General features: G+C 33.6%; 1 protein-coding gene across 3 annotated transcripts in view; it reads right to left on the bottom strand.

Annotated features, from left to right (window-relative positions):
• LOC126878792 (cytochrome P450 6a2-like) overlaps nucleotides 1–22,150 on the bottom strand; it is a 106,766-nt gene that overhangs the window by 25,853 nt on the left and 58,763 nt on the right. For all 3 annotated transcript variants that reach the window (XM_050641684.1, XM_050641685.1, XM_050641686.1), the window contains exon 4: nucleotides 10,542–10,727. In XM_050641684.1, the coding sequence (XP_050497641.1) occupies nucleotides 10,542–10,727 (186 nt within the window). The remainder of the gene's footprint in view (nucleotides 1–10,541; nucleotides 10,728–22,150) is intronic.

Here is a 22,150-nt window from a genome sequence, read left to right as displayed (position 1 = left end):
GGTAGATGGTGTATTCTTTCAATTCTTTGTAACTGAATGTACCTAATCCAACGATGTAAAAATTACTCATGGTAAACTCGAAATGGTAAATTCATTTCAATTATAAAAACGAACATTTTTGTTTCGTTAATACAATTAAGATTTAAACTTTTTTACCATACAATTAAAACAATTTTAAGAAATTAATTCGTCCAATACTAACTACATAGGTACATAAATTTTATTAATTATTCTAAAAATAACGAAGTTAATAATCTATAAAGCTAACATTATTATAATATAATATTTTTAAGATATTTTAAAAGTACTTATAAGTATGTGTTAATAATATACTCAAATATACTTTTTTCTACAACCGTGTTAAAAATGCACTCCATGTTTTTAGCACTCCATACGAGCGTTAAAAATGCTACTTTAAGGCACTAGTGCTTTAAAATTTTTAAGGCACTGCAATTCGTATTGACCGTATAGGCAATTTTGATGTAATGTCAAAAAAATATAAAAATGGAATGTTAGTCAAGTTCAAGTAAAAGTTTTTGTAGATATTGTCCTGTAATTACGTTTGTAAAAAAAAATATTGTATGATATGCGTGTTAAAAAGTACATTTTTAAGGCACTCATGTGAATTGCATAACTCGCTTCTCTCATTCTGCAAACTTTCACATGCGTGCCTTAAACATGTACTTTTAACACTTATATCATAAATAACTATTAAAGAATATTCGATAAAGGTATATTCTAAGAATAAACTTTTACGAATATCCCGAGGGAGTACGTACACGAATGTGCTCAGTATATTCGGTACGAGAATATTCTTTGAAGTATATGCAAAGAACATGAAATTTAGAATGTTTTTAAGATACATGCTATGCATGTACTACGCATATACTAAAAAGATTATACTCCGACGAATATTGGTAGTATATGCTTTGAACATAATGCGAACATCATTGTTATGTGGGTTGAACTTCCGCATTCGTCCGTCTTCTCCATTCGTTCTCTCCCACTTTCACACCAAACAATATTCTTTTCCATCGTTATCTATTCTAATTTTCAAAACCTGTTCTTAATTTAGTGTATCTCTCATTTCCACAAATTTTGTTTTATGTTCGTTAATTTTCAGACCGTACTGCTTAGCTTTTCTTTCAAAAAGGTTAAATACTCTTAGCAGTTCTCTTTTTGTTCTTGTTATCAATACTATGTTGTCTGCATATGCAAGTACCTGAGTTCTTCTATCATGGATCGTACCTTGCGTTCTGATCCCGCTCTCTCTGAATATTGCCTCTAATACACAACTGAAAATGACAGTTGATAGAGGGTCTCCCTGCTTCAAACCCCTTCGTACTTTTAACTTTTCTGAGAGGCTACCCTCCAGTGCTACTCGATTTTCTGTTCTCTCCAGTGTCATTTTCACCAGTTTGACCAACTTCTCCGGTATCCCAATTAACCGAAGTGCATGATAAAGACGTTTCCTTACGACTGTATCATATGCCTGCTTGAAGTCTATAAACAGGAGCTTCATATTTTTTATCTGTTGTTCGTAGGTACCGCTCTGTAACATCTTTAGTACGAAAATCTGATCGATGGTAGATTTCCTCTCTTAAAACCACCTTGATATTCTCCTACATGCACACTAACATATCTGTCTAATTTTTCTCTTATAACCTTGGCAAGGACTTTATAAATTACATCAAGCAAAGCGATATCTCTGTAACTTTCACATTGAGATTTATCTCCCTTTTTAAATATCGGGCATATTACAGCCTGACTCAATTGTTTTGCCATTTCTTCCTGATCCCATATCATCTTTAGTAGGCTAAATACATATTCTATTTTCTAATATTTTACCTCCGTGTTTAATCATGTCTCCAGGGATATCGTTGATACCCGCACTCTTGGTATTCTTTATACTTCTTAAAGTTGGTTGTACTTTTCTTGTATCACTTCCATCTGAATCTCGTCATTACTTTCCTGCCGCTAATTATACTTAACGAAGAAAAATACGTAGTAAACCCATCAGCAGAATGCAGTAGGCTTTGATTGCTACTAAAAGAAGAAGTCAAAAACAAGAACATACCGACAATAGCGAAATAAAGGACTTTGAAGAACAATTATCAACAATCTCATGCACAATACATGTGCAACACACAACACACAAACATACTCTATGTACAAAAATGTTAAAAGAACTTAATTTATATAATCACATATAAATATAAACTTATATAATCACATATATTTATATACTGGTTTCATAAGTAAATTTAAAAAAAAAATAACACAAAACACTCAAAACAAAATAACACTCAGACTTTGATATCCCTGGGGTCACATCTCTTTCGTTACATCACCTTCAAACAATTGTTCAACCACACACTTGCCGTCCGTGGCTTATAATATCTAGGCCAAATGTGTTAATTTTTGAAAAGACATAATTACCTAATAAGTCTAGTTTTCCGCAATAAAAATCAAAACGTTAGTTAATTAAAAATGTAATTTTCATTATGTACACCAATAACTGTGGTTCAATCCCATATAATAGCTATTTATGATATAAGTGTTAAAAGTACACGTTTAAGGCACGCATGTGAAAGTTTGCAGAATGAGCGAAGCGAGTTTTGTAATTCACATGAGTGTCTTAAAAATGTACTTTTTAACATGCATACCATACAATATTTTTTCTACAAACGTAATTACAGGACAATATCTACAAAAACTTTTACTTGAACCTGACATTCCATTTTTATATTTTTTTGACATTACATCAAAATTGCCTATACGGTCAATACGAACTGCAGTGCCATAATAGTACATTATATACCGCGGGACTGAAGTAGTACATTTAATCCTGAAGGTAAAGTTTATGGCCCGACCGCAGGGAGGGCCATAATTTACCTGAAGGATTAAATGTACTTAAGTCGCAAGGTATATACGATACTTTTCGTACTTCCGGTATGATTTTATTAATTATTTCAATAATTTCAATCAGTTTTTTCTCTCTTCAACTCATTTAATAAACTGTCTTTAAAATAAGTTACCATAGTAACATTGCGTTGTGACAGTTATAATTTAGAAACATTGTCATTACTAGTGTCATTGTAAAGAAACATTGTTATTGATAATTATTGGTATCATGAGTGAAGAAGGTGTATCTGATATTGATAAAAGAGCAGCCGAAGTAGGTGAAGAATTGTTACCACCGAAATCTAGAAAACTATACGAGCAGCAGTACGATGCTTTTAAAAAGTGGTGCCGCTTAAAAAATGTGAGACAACCTACTGAAAATGCGCTGTTAGTCTACTTCGATGATAAATCAAAAGCGGTTTGTGCCTCAACTCTCTGGGCACATTACTCAATGCTGAAATCGGTTATTAACATTAGAGAAGATATTGATATAAGTATAACTGTCACAATATTAATTTGAATATTAACGTTAATTACCATTCTAATTAATTATATTTTTCAATAAAATATCCCTTAAATTCGTTTGTTTGTGATTTAATCGTTCCGGGAGTTTCGTCAATATTTAATCCCGGAGGGATTAAATGTGACACTTTAGTACCTGTCACAAGGGAGTGAAGTTGTCACTTTAGGCCCGGAAGTACGAAAAATTTTTAAAGCACTAGTGCCTTAAAGTAGCATTTTTAACGCTCGTATGGAGTGCTAAAAATTGCATTTTTAACACGGTTGTAAAAAAACATACTTATAACGTCTACATACGCTCTGACAAAACCACCTGACTGTCGGGGCTGACAACGTTGGTTCTGACTGTTGGAGCATATTATGTACAGTTGAGTCCGCGAATTTTTACCCGTGCGTCATCATTTAAAGCATACGAAATAAGTCGATGATAAGTCGGAGATTGAAATTTATTAACGCAACAGCAAGTGACAGTAAATGACTTGCTGTTGCGTTTAGTAAATTTCAATTTCCGACTTATCATCGACTTATTTCGTATGCTTTAAATGATGACGCACGGGTAAAGATTCGCGGACTTAACTGTAGGCTTATCGCACGACAAAAAGGAGTAATTGTGACAGCCAGGCTGACCGATTTGGTCGGGTGGTTTTGCTATTCCAACATCCTGACAAAATTTGTCGTATCAGGACGTTTATAACGTTGCTTGGCCTAACCTCTGACTTCAACACGGAAGAATAATTATTAATAATATATACGGGTGGCCTTTTTAAAATGGTGGACACAAATTACGTGTTAATTATGCTAAGGGCTATAACATGGAGTACATAATTTACTATCTGGTGCTGCATATTTTAACATGTTTATTTTTTTTACTCCAATTATGACGTTAGCAAATTAAAAAACGGCTTATATAAAAACATTAGGTTTAGAAAAAAATGTAAGTAAAATGATAATTTTACATATACCATTTACCATATTCGCAATACGAATTCATTCTTCCGTAGGTATTCGTTAACATATACCTAAATGCACAAGTTTAAAATTATAAATAAAAAACAATTTATTCGATGAATAAAAGTTATTCAACCAATAAAACTGACAAATATACGTTTCACCAACGTCAAATAAGGCTTATTTTATTAAATAAATATTTACTATTCGAATAAATTGACAACAAAACATCTACTTTCATAATCGAATACAGGCAAAGATAAATGGAAAACTAACGCAGTTCATACCAGTAAAAAGCGGAGTCAGACAAGGTGACTCATTAAGCCCACTGCTCTTTAATACAGCAGTACGCAAAGGTCATGGTTAGAAGAAATAATAGAAGCAGTACGTAAAGGTCATGGTTACAGAATGGGGAACAAAGAAATCCAAATATTATGTTATGCAGACGACGCGACGCCTCATTAATCGCCGAGACAGAAGACGATCTCCAAAGATTAACACACATCTTCAATACAACAGCCAAGAAATGCAATATGATAATATCAGCAGAAAAGACCAAATGTATGACAACATCTAAATACCCACTACGATGTAAAATCGAAATTGATGGGAAAATAATAGAGCAGGAAGCAAGATTTAGATATCTGGGAATAGATATAACCAGTTACGGAGATTTTGAAGAGGAAGTACGACAACAAAGCTTAAAAGCAAGTAAAGCGGCGGGATCTCTTAATGACACAATCTGGAAGAACAAACACCTAACACAAGACACAAAAGCAAGAATCTATAAAGCAGCAGTTAGACCTATATTAACATACACGGCGGAGACAAGACCTGACACATCTAAAACGAGACGACTACTTACTAGAAACAACAGAGATGAAAATACTCCGACGAATATCAGGGAAAGTCTGCTAGATAGGGAGAGAAGCGAAAACATAAGAAGATCATGCAATGTAGAAGACATAAATGGATGGGTGACAAAACGGAAACAGGAGTGGAACGAACACATTAGTAGAATGGCAGAGGATAGGATAGTACGAATAGCTCGAGATAAGTACTCAAATGAACGAAGAGGTATTGGCAGACCAAGAAAAAGATGGTGCGATAACCTAAACAATTTAGGAGGCTAATATTGAAGAAGAAACAGGCTTTAAAGCCTACATACAAGAAAGAAGAAGAAGAAGAAGAAGAAGAATAAATTGACAAGTTAATCTCGTTTTAAATATCTACAACAAAGAAAATTCGTAAGTTTAACTTTAAATTATTAAAATTGTATTGAAACACAATAAAAAATATAATCGACTAATAACTTTTATTCGACAAATTCACCGATTTATTTGTTGTTGGTGAAACCGGCCCTAATACATGTATTGGTAGGTATGAGAAATAAAAAATTAGGCTGCAATTCAAAAAAATGCAAAAAATATTCGGGGCAGTTGTGAGTACGGTTTGCAGCGTGCCCATTTTTGCAGTGCCGATATATGCAGTAAAAGTAGAAACGCACCTTAATTAGGCACAGTATTTTTGATGCTCGTTGTACACACTTATTAATCCAGTAAAGTACACAGTTTTTTGTGCAGAATTGCCTCCAAGTCGATTCGAATTTCATATAGGTCAACGTTTAGCATATATAGTGAAACTAACTTTCTGAAATTTTTAGTCCCCTAGGTGGTCATGTGACCCACCTAAAGCCTAATTAGCGTTTTTATGTTTTTATTTTTTATCTCAGCCGCATCGAGAACTAGCTAAAAACTTGAAATAAAACAGTTGTAAGTTTTAAAAACTTCTGTGCGAAAAATTTTTTTTTTAATTTTTGGCGGGAAATTAAAATTTTTGAAAGATTTTAAAATTTTAAATGAGTATAAAAAAATAACTAAGACATTCGTTTTCACTAAAAAAATATATAACGTGCATTTTTGCATAATATTTCACCCTGAATTTTTTCAAATTTTTAAAATCGGTGAAACGCAGCTTTAAAAATGAAAAATCGCATTTTTTCGGTTTTTTTTTTCGTTTTTTGATACAATTTTATACATATTTTTCAAAAAAGGTAACACCGTCACTAGAATAGGTAAAAAACTGAAAAATAATTGGGGTTTGCTTAATAAAAATTTTTTGTAATGCCATGCATTTTCAAGATGCAGGGCGTTGAAGAAAACAAAATTTTACACATTTTTTATGATTTTGCCGAAACTACTGGCAACATTGTAATAAAATCTGGCGAGTTTTAAGAGGTAGTTGTTGTGCATATTTTGATATACAATTAAGAATTTTATATTTATCATTGGCGCGCATAGGGGTAATGGTCTGAACTTTTTAAAGAAAATAGATAGTACGCCACTGACATATTTCAAATTAACAATCGTTTTTGAATTCCTCGTTCAATTTGTGACAAAAAATCTATCTTCCTATTTTTTCATACGACGCGCCATTTTTATTCAAAAAATAAAACATCTTAACCCGTACAAAGTATTCAAGCAAGCAATTTGATTCAACCCGACCTGTGGGAGATGTCCACCCTATCGAAAAAGTACATTCGGGTGTAACAATTCATTGGGGCGAGGTGTTTTGACCCGAGTTTAAAACAGGGATCACCCTACCTCGCTCCAATGCCCCAGGCCATCCCCTTCCTCCCCATAGCACGCTGATGCGCGATGGGTCACAACTATCGTAGCCAAATGCTCTTCACAATGGAACCCTGGGTAATAAGATTAAAATGTGGTGCCCTAATCGAATGCAAAAACTAGGCCAGCGTGAAGCGCTCTATGTCTTTATCTTCTTACTTACTTATCCGCGCGAACTAAAATTGCTTGCTTGGGCCCCAAGTCATTGTACCAAGCCCCACTGAGCTCAGTCCAATGTCTTGGAACTCAAGAATTTTATGATTTTTTGTTTTTTGTGTGATTTTTTTGTTGGCTTACGCCTTATTTTGTTTTTTTTGTGTTTTTTTTTTGTTTGGCTTACGCCTTTTCCTCTATTTTCTACTGGTTTGCTTACCTGGTCGTGATGTTGAACCTACGTTTGGGTTGCGTGTTTTCTTCGGCACTTGGAGTTTCGAGCTACGAACTGACTATTATCACTTTTACTTTTTTATTTACTTTGTCACTTTTATTTATTCACTTTAATCCACTATTTGCTGTTTAGCACGTCTGTGCTTCCATCGGTGGAACGCGTCATACCCTAGCATCTCTCGCAGTATGTGACTTGGGTGGTGCTCCAGTTCCGCGAATTTGACCCTTGCCTTGTCTGTCATCATTTCGGTGACTCTCACCTGTTGAAGTTCTCTGAACAGGAATCTTTCTGCTACGTATCTTGGGACTCTGGCTGCTTCTCTTAAGCTGCTGTTGTGGACTGCTTGTATCTTCTTTTTGTGGGTGTTACATACTTGTCCCCATGCGAGAGATGCGTATGTTAATACCGGTAATATTATGCTGTTTATTAGTCTTAACCTTGTTTTTAGTCTTAGTTTACTTTTTCTGCCTGTGAGTCCTCTTAATGTTGCTCTCGCAATGTTGGCCTTCTGGACTGTGGCTTCTACGTGTTTTTGGAAGGTTGATCCTTTGTCCATGATGACTCCTAGGTATTTAGCTTCATTTTTCTGTCTAGGTTCTTCTGGCTGTTGTCTTCCTTTCTTGTATAGTACCGCTTGCGTCTTTTCTGAGTTGATGGCTATCTTCCATTTTAAACTCCATTTCTCGATGTCTTCTAACGCTGTTTGCAGGTTGGTCACTGCTATGTCTACGTTTCTGTGTTTGGCCTCTATCGCTGTATCGTCGGCGTAGAGGCTCATAAGGGTGCCTGGTGTTCTAGGTACATCAGCAGTGTATATTGTGTACAGCAGAGGTGACCGGACCGCTCCCTGTGGCACTCCAGCCTCCGGGCTTCCGAGCTCGGACAGGACTTGTCCTATCCGAACCCTGAAGCTCCGGTCGCCCAAGTACGACGAGATTAGTCTCGTCATCGCTCCGCTGTACCCATAACCTCGCATTTTGTATAAGAGCCCCTTATGCCATACTCTGTCGAAAGCTTTGCTTACGTCCAGTAATGCTGCTCCAGTGTACTGCTTGTCGTTGAATCCAGCTGCTATGTACTCAGTTAGTCGGAGTACGCTGGAGTGCTCTGCTATAAAGCCGAATTGAGCTTCTGGGATTATTTCTAATCTGTTTGTTTCCGCTTGCACTCTGTTGAGAATGATTCTTTCCACTATCTTGCTGATCGCTGGGAGTAAGCTGATTGGCCTGTAGTTCTGCGGAAATGTGTGGTTCTTGCCAGGTTTTGGGATCATAATGACATGGGCCTCTTTCCATCTGTTCGGGAATATTTTGTATCTTAATATCGCATTCACTATGTTTGTAAAGTACACTATAGCTCTTCTGGGCAAATACTTTAGGGCTCTATTTGTTATTTCGTCTAGACCAGGCGCTTTTCTCGGTGAACTGTTTTTAATGTGTTCGTTTATTTCTTCCGGTGATGTTGGGGGGATGATGTCTTCTGGATCCTCTGGTCTTTCTTCTTGCTCTTCGACTTCTTCTAAGAAGTCGTCGTCCTCGTCTTCATGGAAGTTTAGCCTGCATTTACTTTCGAGTGTGGACCTCATCGCCTCAGCTTTTTCTTCTATGGAGTATACCATGCCGTTTGCTCCATGTAATGGGGGGATGGGTTTTCTGTCGCTTCTTAGCATTTTCTGGAGCTTCCAGACGTTTTTCATGTTTGAGTCTGATTCTTCCATCTCTTGTAGAAAGTTGTCCCATTTTTTGCTGCGGTGTAGTTGAAGAGCCGTTTTGACCTCTCTGCTTAGTGTATTTGCCCAAGTTTTGTCTACTCGGTTTCTTGTTCTTCTGGCTATTTGCTTCGCTCTATTTTTTTCCCTTATCAAGTCTTGTATTTCTTGTGGTATGTCTTTGAACCTTCCCGTGTGGACCTCGACTTCTTCCTCTGTTGTGCTGTTTCTGATTGCTTCTTGGATGATGTTTTCTAGCTCTAGGACTTTTTCTTCTATTTGTTGGAGGTTATTTATAACTGGCACTATATTTATTCCTTCACTCACTAATCTTTTATAATTTGTCCACTTTATTTTCTTTTTTATTCTTTTCGGCGGGTTTGTTGCTTTCCATGTTCCTATTTCTAGTAGAATGGGGTTGTGATCTGTTGTTCATTCGTTCAGCGTGATTAGTTCAGCTTGTAGTCCTAGGTTTTTGGCCACAACGATGTCATGGCCATTAATGGAACGATGTCATGGAACAATAAATATCGTTCTCATACCACCAGATTGACAACAGGTGGAATACTTTCTTTGGTTACACCTCCTGAGATTTTCAAAATATATAAATCATACAGGATGCCGAGGAAATTAAAATGAGAGCATTTTAAATAATTCACAACTCATCTGCTCAGCGTAATAAAAGTTCCAACAAGAAAGATTCCTTAATACTCCTACAAAAGAGTAAATGAATTAAAAATGTATAAACATTTTCGATTTCTTTGCAACACGAAAATGCAGCAGCTGCATAATACTCTGGTTAAATCGGAGAATGCAGGAAGAGTCTATACCGGTTTCGGGGGTCTTTTCCCATCATCAGTAGTCCCATATCCTCTTCTCTCCGATTTCTTCAGGTATCGCACTTTGGGCCCTTCCGAATTGCAAAGAAAGAAACATTCCGTGACATTTCCGTGACAATTCATTTACTCTTTTGTAGGAGTATTAAGGAATCTTTCTTGTTGGAACTTTTACCACGCTGAGCAGATGAGTTGTGAATTATTTAAAATTCACTCATCTTAATTTCCTCGGCATCCTGTTTGATTTATAAATTTTGAAAATCTCAGGAGGTGTAACCAAAGAAAGTATTCCACCTGTTGTCAATCTGGTGGTATGGAAACGATATTTATTGTCGTTTTCTGTGCTACTTCGATTGATAATTTACTTTGTTAATAATTTTTTGTTTGATGAGGACGTGTGTAGAGCTGACCCCCACAAGAATGGTCGGTTTTAACCCTTAACGGTTTTAATACTTAAATTAGACATGCCACAAGAAAACAGTTTCAGAACCAATCATTTATGTCTTTTTTATTTCATCAATGCAGTACTTCGTCGTAAAATATTTTATTATTTGATCAACACTGTGAAGTTAATTTAGAAAAAATGTATTAAAGTAGATTACATCTCTTACCTAGAACATCTTTTATCTCTATTGGCTCATTATGGGCTAACTCATCAACTAAATACTTGTTCAATTGAGCCCCACAATCTGCTATTGTTTGAAACATGGCCTTCATCTTTCCTGAGGTAAAAGTTGGTGTTAATTTTGATCTCAAATTTTTCCATTTCTTTCCTCCGATTGCAAACAGATGAGCACCTGAAATATGGTATAATATATTCAATTAAGCTTTAAGTACTTTTCCATTAACCCATAATTTTTCGTAAACTATTTTACAAGTACTCTGAACTTAGGAAGATCTGCTATACTATATAAATATCCTTTTCGCCAATACCCAGTATATATGTTATAGTCAAAGCCCGAATTTCAGGCTCTCCTAGGTTTGACTAGGCAAACCTCAGGTCTGACCGACGGTCTTAGTCACAGCCCGAAATTAATTACAGTTTCGGCTTTTGACTAGTCAGACCTAGGAGAGATTACATTGGTCAGGCAAAGGTCGAAATTTAATTTTATGAAATCGGGGTTTGACTAGTCAAACCCCGATCAGCTATTAAATGTCGTAATTTGTTAGATTCGGTTTTTTTGGCATAGACTAGATTAGGTTTAATAGAACGTAATTTTTTAATTGTAATGTTTATTATTTGTATATTGTAAATACAATAAAAAAATTAGTGTTTATTCTCACATGTTGAGGCATTATGGCATTTAGAGTTGCACAATACGTCAGACCTTTTACACTTACATGGTTTTAAAGAGCACTTCTTATTGCAGTGGTATTTTATAAATCCCTGTCCTCCAAATTTAGAATCTTTTGTACTAATTTCTCTTAGAGACAGCTTAACGTCTGTAACATCTTCGAAATTAGAATTCTCTTTGCATTCTCTTATTTGATTTCTTGAAAAAAGTGTGTTTATTGTTCCGTATTTCGTACCAACTCTATATAAACCGTCAATTATTGTTTTATCTTGTATGATACCCAAAATATTTCGAGTATCTCCTTGGCACGCGTTCGAGCATGCGTTGTGCACAAACAGAAAAGATTCAAATAAATAAAGGAAATGCGATTGAATGTCTTCATGCCCAGGCTAATACTATGAAACAATTATTAAGTGAAAAAAATGTCTTCCAATTTCGATCGGAAAAACTGTAACAATACCTATCCCAGCTTTGATAGAATCAAAGAGGATGCTCGAAATATTTTGAGTGGCATACAAGATAAAACAATTGACGGTTTATATAGAGTTGGTACGAAATACGGAACGATAAACAGACTTTTTTCAAGAAATCAAATAAGAGATTTAAAAGAGAAATTTCCAAATTTCGAAGATGTTCCAGACGTTAAGCTGTCTCTGTCTCTAAAAGAAATTAGTACAAAAGGTTCTAAATTTGGAGGACAATGATTTATAAAATGCTACTGCAATAATAAATGCTCTTTCAAATTACGTAAGTGTAAAAGGTCAAACGTATTGTGCAACTCTAAATGCCATAATGCCTCAACATGGGAGAATAAACATTATTTTTTTTATTTTAATTACGACAATATAAAAATAATAAACATTAAAATTAAAAAATTACGTTTTATTAAACCTAATCTAACAAATTACGATATTTTAATAGCTGATCGGGGTTTGACTAGTCAAACCCCGATTTCATAAAATTAAATTTCGACCTTTGCCTGATCAACTTAGTCTCTCCTAGGTTTGAATAGTAAAAGGCCGAAACTGTAATTTATTTCGGGCTTTGACTAAGACCGTCAGTCAGACCTGAGGATTGCCTAGTCAAATCTAGGAGTGCCTGAAATTCGGGCTTTGACTATAACATATATATACCTCGTCCAATTTACTTACCGTTGCACGTCATCCGCGCCATAGCCTGTGACACGATACCAACACGAAATATCTAGGCGGTAGGTGTGTTCCCCTTTAGAATCATTTTGATTCTAAAAAAGAACACACTCACCGCCTAAATATTTCGTGTTGGTATCGTGTCACAGGCTATGGCGCGGATGACGTGCAACGGTAAGTAAATTGGACGAGGTATATTTTATTTGACGCTGGCATATCCAGGGCTGTTTTATCAAGGCGAAATCCAACAAATTTACTGGTTTAAAAATGTTACAATCAATGGAAATTGTTCCATAAATGAACATATTTATTTTTTTCTACAACCTTGTTAAAAATACAATTTTTAGCACTTCATACGAGCGTTAAAAATGCTACTTTAAGGCACTAGTGCTTTAAAAAAAAAATTTAAGGCACTGCAGTTCGTATTGACCGTATATGTCATTTTGATGTAATGTCAAAAAAATATAAAATTGGAATGTCAGTCAAGTTCAAGTAAAAGTTTTTGTAGATATTGTCCTGTAATTACGTTTGTAGAAAAAATATTGTATGATATGCGTGTTAAAAAGTACATTTTTAAGGCACTCATGTGAATTGCAGAACTCGCTTTCACGCATTCTGCAAACTTTCACATGCGTGCCTTAAACATGTACTTTTAACACTTATATCATAAATAACTATTTAAAATACATATACAGGGTGTCCAGAAACTCTACCGACAAACGAAGACAGGATATTCCTCAGATAATTTTAAGACAATTTAACCAGATTCCTCTAGTCCGAAAATGCTTCCTAAAGGAGCTAGAGCTATTTGAAGATGGCGTCTGGGAATTAGTTTTTGTTCAATATCTCCAGAACGCTTCTATTTAGAAAAACGAAAATTGATACACATATTTATCTTCCAGAGATAAATCGATTCCATTCATTGCAAATTTCTAGTACCGGTCCTAGGCGTCCGTTTTGGGTAGGAAAACAGTTATATTATTGCATAACTTTTTTGTTTTTCATTTTTAAGCATTATTGAGTCTGGGTTATTAAAACGTAAGGTATTATAGTTCTAAAAGGTACTCTTACTTTAAGGCGAGAAAAATCGTTTTCTAGAAAAATCGATGTGAAAATTTTCCGCTTTTTGAATATCAAACACAATTTCAAAAAAATACTATTTCGAAAAACTAAAACTGGTACGTTTATGTACATTCCAGAGATGCATCGATTTCATTAATTGTACCGCTCATATGCGTCCGTTTTGGGTAGGTCAACGGATATTTTATCGCATACCTTTTTTGTCTTCAAATTTTTAAGAATTTTTGACACTAAATTATTAAATTATGAGGTATTCTAGTACTTAAAAGTTACTCTTGATTTTAGTTGGTAAAATACATCGCTTTTTTTTTGAAAAATTTTTTCAATTTTTTTTAAACTCAGAAAACGAAAAATTTTCAAATCGTTTTTTCTAGAAAACGGTGTATCCTACCGACTTAAAGCAAGAGTATCTTTTAGTACTAGAGTGCCTTACAATTTAATAATCCAGTATCAGAAATTCTTAAAAGTTAAAGACAAAAAAGTTATGCGATAAAATAACCGTTGCCCTACCCAAAACGGACACCTACGACTGGTACTAGAAACTCACAATGGATGAAATCGATTTATCTCTGGAAGATAAATATATGTGTATTAATTTTCGTTTTTTTAACTGGAAGCGTTCTGGAGGTATTTAAGAAAAACTAATTACAAGACGCCATCTTCAAAGAGCTCTAGCTCCCTTAGGAAGCATTTTCGGACTAGGTAAATTTGGTTAAATTGTCTTAAAATTATCTGAGGAATCTCCTGTCTTCATTTGTCGGTAGAGTTTCTGAACACCCTGTATAAAATAATAAAAATACAATTACTTAAAATTATGTACCTACATAAATCTTTCAATTTAAAATATTCACTTTTTTTAGTGTAGAATCATGATAAATTCACGTAAAACGCGGGAATTTTCTCTAATCGGTATTTTCCGTACATTCTATGGAAAGAAAAGGTGTATTTGATTGTACAAACGGCCGTGTTGAGACTTTCGCTTAAAGTTTAATTACAAAAATTGTAAATCGCAAGTGTTTTATTTCTTTGAAGCATATTCGCTCATCACAAGTAACCTTCTTTAACAGTCGCTAGAAGAACCATCCCCATTGGAGATACATCTATCAAGAAGTCCATTGCAGTAAGGCTTGAAATGTAGGTAGCGAAGCAAAAAGGGTATCTATACAGGAAATACATCTGCATTTATATCATTGATTACCAAAAGCCATTTGGCAATGTAAGTGATGAGATTTTTATAGGCAGAAAATGAGTATTCACATTAATAATGAAAGATACACTGATAATACAGCTATCAGGAGGGACAATATTATAGACCAACTGAAAGAGATAATGAATATTATTATGATAGTGAGAGAAGAGTACCTACAGAATTCATATCATTTACAAAAGACCAAGTTGATGCTATCAGTAGACGAAGCTCTCCATATGGAAGCTTAGTTGAAAATAAATAATTCTGCCATAGAACTGTTAAAAATTTTAAACAACTAGCCACCTTCACTTCGAACCTTTCGAAAAGTGGTGTCTTCACAGAATTCCATGCTCACGTTACAAATGAAGGGGTCCTAAGGAAAAGTAATATTCAAAGAGAAATATTAAACCCGTTAAACAGTACTAAGAAATGACATTATGAGCTACTAAATATCATCTTAATGTGCAAAATAAAAGATCGAGGTGGACCTGTCTGCAAGCAATATTGATGGTTCAGAGACATAAGAAACTGGTGCGGTATATCTGATATTAGAGCAACAATCAGAAGAGCGGTAGAGAGAGGGTCCTTGCCTCCTTGTGCATTTGACAACCAGTATGAACACGTATCTGCATAACATAAAAGCTTATGAAAGGAGAGAACAGTGTTGTAGAGCTTTATTGGAGTTAGGAAAAATTTTATATTCTAACTTGAATTTTTTTATCTAAAGACCAATTTAAGACTTATAGTCCAGGGCGCACCTGTTATGAGATGGACGTTGAGAGGTGACTCATATTTTTTTGCAGAAATTGCTTGGAATCAACTTATATAATAATAATTGAGATATCCTCCCACTCAAAAAGGTCCGGAACATTGTTTAAATAATAAAAATGTCAAAAAATGAACGAAAAATTCGATTCTTTTCTTCGTTTTTTGATTATAACTTTAAAAGTATTCACTTTCGAGAAAAGTTGCATTGACATACAAGTTGCGTATTTAAATTTCCTACAACATAGGATTGGTTAAAATGTTTGAAAATTGTCACCCTTGTTGCAAAATAGCAATAATTGCGAAAAATACATAAAAACAAGTATTCGCATTTTACGTTTGTCAACCATTTATGCTAAACTTAGGACCTTCATATTTTACTCTGAAAAACTTTATGCTATAATAAAACAATATTGTAAATTTCATTAAGATCGGTTTAATAGATTTTGCAAAATAAATTTTGCAAAAATAAAGCAGATAGCAAGTTGAAAATGTTTTTAAATATAGAAGAATACTGTACCTTTTATCTGCAATTTGTAAAATTAAAAGCGATTAACTAACATGGGGTCAGGAATTTTTTTAAATAAACATTAATTTTTGGTGCTACGCGCAGAACAGCGGTGTTCGATTCACACAAGTTGATTTCCACCAAAATTTCTTCCAATGTTTATCTAATATATTATTTTCTTACTCTATATTTTGTTGTATTTTAATATTTTAATTCCACAAAAATCAAACTAATTTGATTATTGCTTGTGAAATATTGTTTAAACAATTGCATATGTTTAAAAATAATAAACTTTTATTCTCTTTGTTGTTAAAATAGTTAAAAGTTAAAATATATGAACAAAGAAAATTTTTGCTAAAAAAAGTGTTATTTCAAAGGACGGAGTATGCGTTTATATTTTGCAATAAACAAATTTATTTATTTATATCGAAATGTACTAAAAATTAAAATTTATCAATTATTTTCAAAGGTCATTGGAATGCCCAATCAGAGCAAACGTATCCGCTGTCCTGCGCGTAGCACCAAAAATTAATGTTTATTTAAAAAAATCCTGACGCCGTTGTAGTTAACCGATTTTAATTTTGCAAATTGCAAATGAAAGGTACAGTATTTTTCTATTTGAAAAAAAAACAACTTGCTGTCTGCTTTATTTTCAGTCCTGTAACATTTTGAAACAATTAATTTTTTTTTGCGAAATCTATTAAACCGATCTTAACGAAATTTATAGTATTGTTTTATTTTATCATAAAGTTTTTTTGGATGAAATATGAAGGTCCTAAGTGTAGCATAAATGGTTGAAAGACATAAAATGCGAATACTTGTGTTTTATGGTTTTTCCGCAAGTATTGCTATTTTGCAACAAGGGTGACAATTTTTAAAAAATTTAACTAATTCTATATTGTAGGAAATTTAATTACCAACTTTTATGTCAGTGCAATTTTTCTCGGAAATATATACTTTTAAAGTTATAATCAAAAAACGATGAAAAAAGTCGAATTTTTCCTTCATTTTTTGACATTTTGTTTATTTAAACAATGTCCCGGACCTTTTTGAGTGGGAGGATAACTCAAATATTATTATATAAGTTATTTTCAAGCAATTTCAGCAAAAAATATGAGTCACCTCTCAACATCCAAATGTACAGTGGAACCCCGATAAGTCGGCCCCCGGTAACCTGGAAGTCCGGCTAACCCGGACCGATTTTCATCAGATAAACATTTTGATTTTCAGTACATTTGTATTGTGACGACACCCGATTTGGGCGTCGAAACGTTAATAAAATTATTTTTCAATTTAATTGTGGCTTATTTCCCATCAAAATTATTAATTATCAGATAAACATTTCAACAATAAAATGTATGTAATATAATATTTGAGAGATAATGTGTATTTGTGTAATTTTAACTATATGATAGTAAAAATGACTCATGGCACACGCCGGCAGAAACAACAGGCACCTGTCTGTAGTATCCCTTTATATATTTACTTCAAACTGTCTTAGCATTGTTTAAAAAAGACTAACAGACTATTAAAAAAATTCTTTTTTAAACAATGGTCTTTAGTTTTCACGGTTCTTAAATAATATAACATCGTTCCGATTGTGGTGACTGTATTGTGTGTAGTACAGTCTTGTATTATTCGCTTCCGTTTGCTTACGTTTGTGTTTGCATGTAATTATTTTAGTAATTTATATGTGTAGGTACATATTGTGCATATTTATATATATATATAAATATATATATATATATATATATATATATATATATATATATATATATATATATATATATATAATTACGAAGACAAGAAGTCTTTGCTGACAGTAAATAGAAAGAAATTTAGGATATTGGGTTATGCAGCAAATGAAAAGTGTACTCTTTCAAGTTTCTTTAATCCAAGCTTTCGGTTATGATTATAACCATCATCAGGGTGCTACAATGATATTTTTTCTATGTAAAAGAATATGAAAACATGTATAAATAAATAGTACTTACAAACTTATTGAGGATATTTCAAATGTGATGTCATTGAGGAGAAATGAGATGCAACTTGATCAATGGTCATGCCGATGCCTCGAATCCAACAAAATTTAATTTAATAAGCGGGGTGGTTTGTATTATATCACCATTGCAGGAACGACCAATGAGCAAAGGTTAAGTTGTTATGAAGTATCACCCGGTGACGGGTTTGGCATGACATTTGAAATATCAACAAGATTTTTTAAAAAAGAAGAGTAAAAGAACATTAAGGGTCAATGGTAAATATAAAATAATATTAAAATTTATAAATAATAGTAAGACACTATCATAAAACGATTATAAAATTAAATTAGGCTAAGAATTTAAAAAAAAAAATGACATACACAACATATAGAATTCAAATAATTGTCAAAGTGTGGACACGAATTTTTATTCTCCGCATTTTAATAGTTTGATTTTAACGATACAAACGAGCAGTTCTCGGTGTATTGTGTGTTATTGTGTTAATTAGTGTTCCTTTTGTTAATTTTCTATATTGTTTATAATAGGTAGGTTAGGTAAGTAATTAAAAAAAATATATAATGGATGAGACCTCGGGTGGCACTTCGCCACCCGAAAAGAAGGATGCAGAGGAGGATAGGTATGTAAATAATTTTATAGATTTAAATAATAGATATAGAACTGAGGATAAAGGTCCATATTTTGTATATATTGAGAGTACTGATAAGCATTTGGGAAGAATTTTCCCAATCCGGATTGGTCACGTTTTGTTGACTGACAATTATATAAAATCCGATGTCCTTGATATCAAATCGGTTGGTCTTAATCGCGTTAAAGTTATTTTTAAGTCGTATGAAAAAGCTAATTATCTAGTTGATAATAAAATTATGTCAAATAATAACTTAGTAGCGTATATACCCAAATTTTTTACACACAAGAAGGGTGTGTTGAGGAATATTGACACATACTTTTCTGAGGAATATTTAAAAAATGCCATAATATCTAATAAAGAGGTGGTTCAAGTTCAACGCATGAAACGAAAGGTAACAGATAAAGACGGTAATATTTCATATGTAAACAGACAAATGGTTATTGTGCAATTTGTAGGAAATGAACTTCCTCAAAATATACAAATTAATTTATGCAATTTCTCTGTAGAACCATATATATTCCCCGTTGTTCAATGTTTTAATTGCTTGCGATATGGACATTCTGCCAAGCAATGTAAAACCAAATCTTCTCACTGTCGAAACTGTTCTAGCCTAAATCATACGTCAGACTCTTCTTGCGAAAAATTCTGCATTTATTGCCAAAATAATGAACACTGCTCTACATCCAGAGATTGTCCAGTATATAAGAAACAAAAAATATCAAACAACTCATGGCCAGGGAAAATATTACATTTAAAGAAGCTGAAAGAGTGCATGATAATCCATCTTATGCCAAGATTTCTACAAATAATAGATTTTCAGTTCTTAATAATTCCACTAATTTTCCCTCTCTGCCACTCCCTAGTACGTCCCAAACTCCAAATTCTAGCTTTTTGCTACGTAAACCCAATGTTCGAAATACTTCACCCAAAAGACCAGTGAAAAAACGTAAACCATCTGCTCCGGAGTCTCCACCTATTTCTCAGTCTCTGCCTACTTCTTCCCATTTTCAAACAAAAAAAACCAAATCTTCACATAATCCCATCATACCAAATCCTCACAGAGATGACTTTATCCAATATAAGGAAAAACTAACAAGTCAGATAATAACCGTAGTTAAACAAGTAGTTAATTCAGATTCATCCGCAACAAATTACAATTTAGAAGAAAATATTAGAAATATGATCTCCTCTATATTAAGTTCTTCAAATCTAATTCCAGAAATGGATATTGAATCTTGTTCTGATGATTCAATCCACTAATAAGATAAGTACACTCAATAGTAAAAACATTAAAGTTATCCAATGGAATATTCGTTCTTTCTCTAAAAACCATCCAAGTTTATTAAATTTTTTACACAATAATCCTGTAGATATTATAGCTTTATCAGAAACCTTTAAAAAACCAAACCATTCTTTTAAACTAAAAGGGTATAAGATTATCCGACAGGATCGTGCAAATGGCTTTGGCGGTGTTGCCATTGCAGTTCGCCAAGACATTAAATTTATCAATTTTCCTATTACTTTTGCATATAAAAAAGATTTAGAACTTTGCGCAGTTAAATTTCCGTCCTTAAATATCATACTAGTATCGGTGTATAAACCACCTAAATTAAATGTTTCTAAATCAGATTGGTCAAATATCTTTCGGCAATTTAATTCTCCTGTTATTTTCTGTGGCGATTTTAACAGCCATCATACACTTTGGGGATCTCATATTAATAAAGCTTGTGGTAATCAATTAGTAGAAGCCTTAGATGATAATAACTATGTTGTTCTCAATAATGGTAAACCAACTAGAATTTCTCGTCCAGAAGAGCTACCTTCGGCGGTAGACATTACATTTTGCTCTGCTAGTTTGGCTAGTGATTGTTGTGTATGGGATGTCGTACCAGATGCGTTAGGTTCAGATCATTGTTTAATCAAATTTGAAATTATTAGGGATAGAGTTATAATAAATAAAAATCCAGCATCTAAATGGAATGATAAATTAGCTGATTGGTCTGCATACTCCACTATACTGGAAAATTCGTTAATTAGTACAAACCAAAATCTAAACTCCAATCTACTAAGCTTCTCTATTTTTATGGAAAAGGTCTCAGAAGCAGCATCCGCAACTATTCCCCTAAAAAGAGCAAGACAACAAGTAACTCAACGTCCAATATGGTGGGATACCGAATGCTATGATATGTTTCGTCGCAGAAAAGAAGCCCTGAACCAGTATAAACGTGTCTCAAACTATACAAACTATTGTCAATACCAAAATGTAGCTAGTCAAACTAAATTACTATTTTCTAAAAAAGCTCGAGACAGCTGGATATCTTTCATAAGCAGTATTAATAAAAACACGCACCCTACTAAAATTTGGCAATTTATAAAAAAAATATCAAACAAAGACTCAACGGGATCGGGCAGTATATCAGCTGATATGGTGGACGATTTTTTTGAGTTTTTTATTCCCAAATTTGCATCAAATAAAATCGACTTCAGTAAATTCAATAGTAATGTAGCATGCAATGAATCATTTTATATGCCTATCAGTTTGGAGGAATTACGATTAGCAATCAAACAATCTAAAAGTACAGCACCGGGTTTTGATAGCATTACATATAAAATGATTGAATACTTGCCTGCAATTGCTAAAGACATTCTTTTAAATATTTTTAATAGTTGGTGGTTGCAAGGTTTATATGACCAAAGTTTAAAAAAAACTGTAATTTGCTTACTTGCTAAACCCAACAAAAATTTAAGTCTACCTAACTCTTACAGACCCATTTCATTAATATCATGCATTACAAAAACATTTGAGAGAATTATCAAATTAAGAATGGAATTGCATTTTGAAAGTAATTGTTTATTACCTATTAATCAGTTTGGATATCGCAGAGGCAAAGGCACCTCTGAAGCATTAGCTCACTTAGTTTCCGACATTCAGAATGCACTTTCCGTTAATCTTATAACGGCATGTTTGTTTTTAGATATTAAAGGGGCTTATGATACTCTGGATATTGATATTCTAACTGTACAGCTCATAAAATACGGTCTAAATTATAAATTCGCACAAAGAATCACAGATTTGTATAGGGACAGAGAAGTTTTCATTCGAGATTCAGAAAATCACATTTACGGCCCTCGATTATTATCAGTCGGAATTCCGCAAGGTTCAGTCCTAAGTCCAGTACTTTTTAATATCTATACTGCAGAATTGCATGACATGTTAAATGAAACAAATAATACAATTAAAATCATTCAGTATGCAGACGATTTCTGTATATACAGCAGCCGTAAATCATATAATGAGTGTTTATGCGATTTGGAACTGATAATGCAATGTGTAAAAAGATGGTCTATGGCTTTTAATTTCACGTTATCCCCTGAGAAATCTAGCATCACCTTTTTCACTAGACATAGGTTAAGTTCCCCTACCAGTATAAATTTAAGTAATGTTGATATTAATGTATCCTCTCACCATAAGTATCTGGGCGTGGTTTTGGACAAAAAACTAACCTGGACACTCCATGTGAATCACATTATCAACAAATGCGAAAAAGGTTTAAACATGCTTCGTTGCATATGTAGAGCTAGATGGGGTGCCGACCCAAAGATA

This window comes from Diabrotica virgifera, chromosome 1 (assembly GCF_917563875.1).
Source record: "Diabrotica virgifera virgifera chromosome 1, PGI_DIABVI_V3a".
Taxonomy (NCBI): Eukaryota; Metazoa; Arthropoda; class Insecta; order Coleoptera; family Chrysomelidae; genus Diabrotica; species Diabrotica virgifera.
The sequence above is the reverse complement of the archived record's forward strand: the minus strand, read 5'-3'. Positions and strand labels throughout refer to the sequence as shown.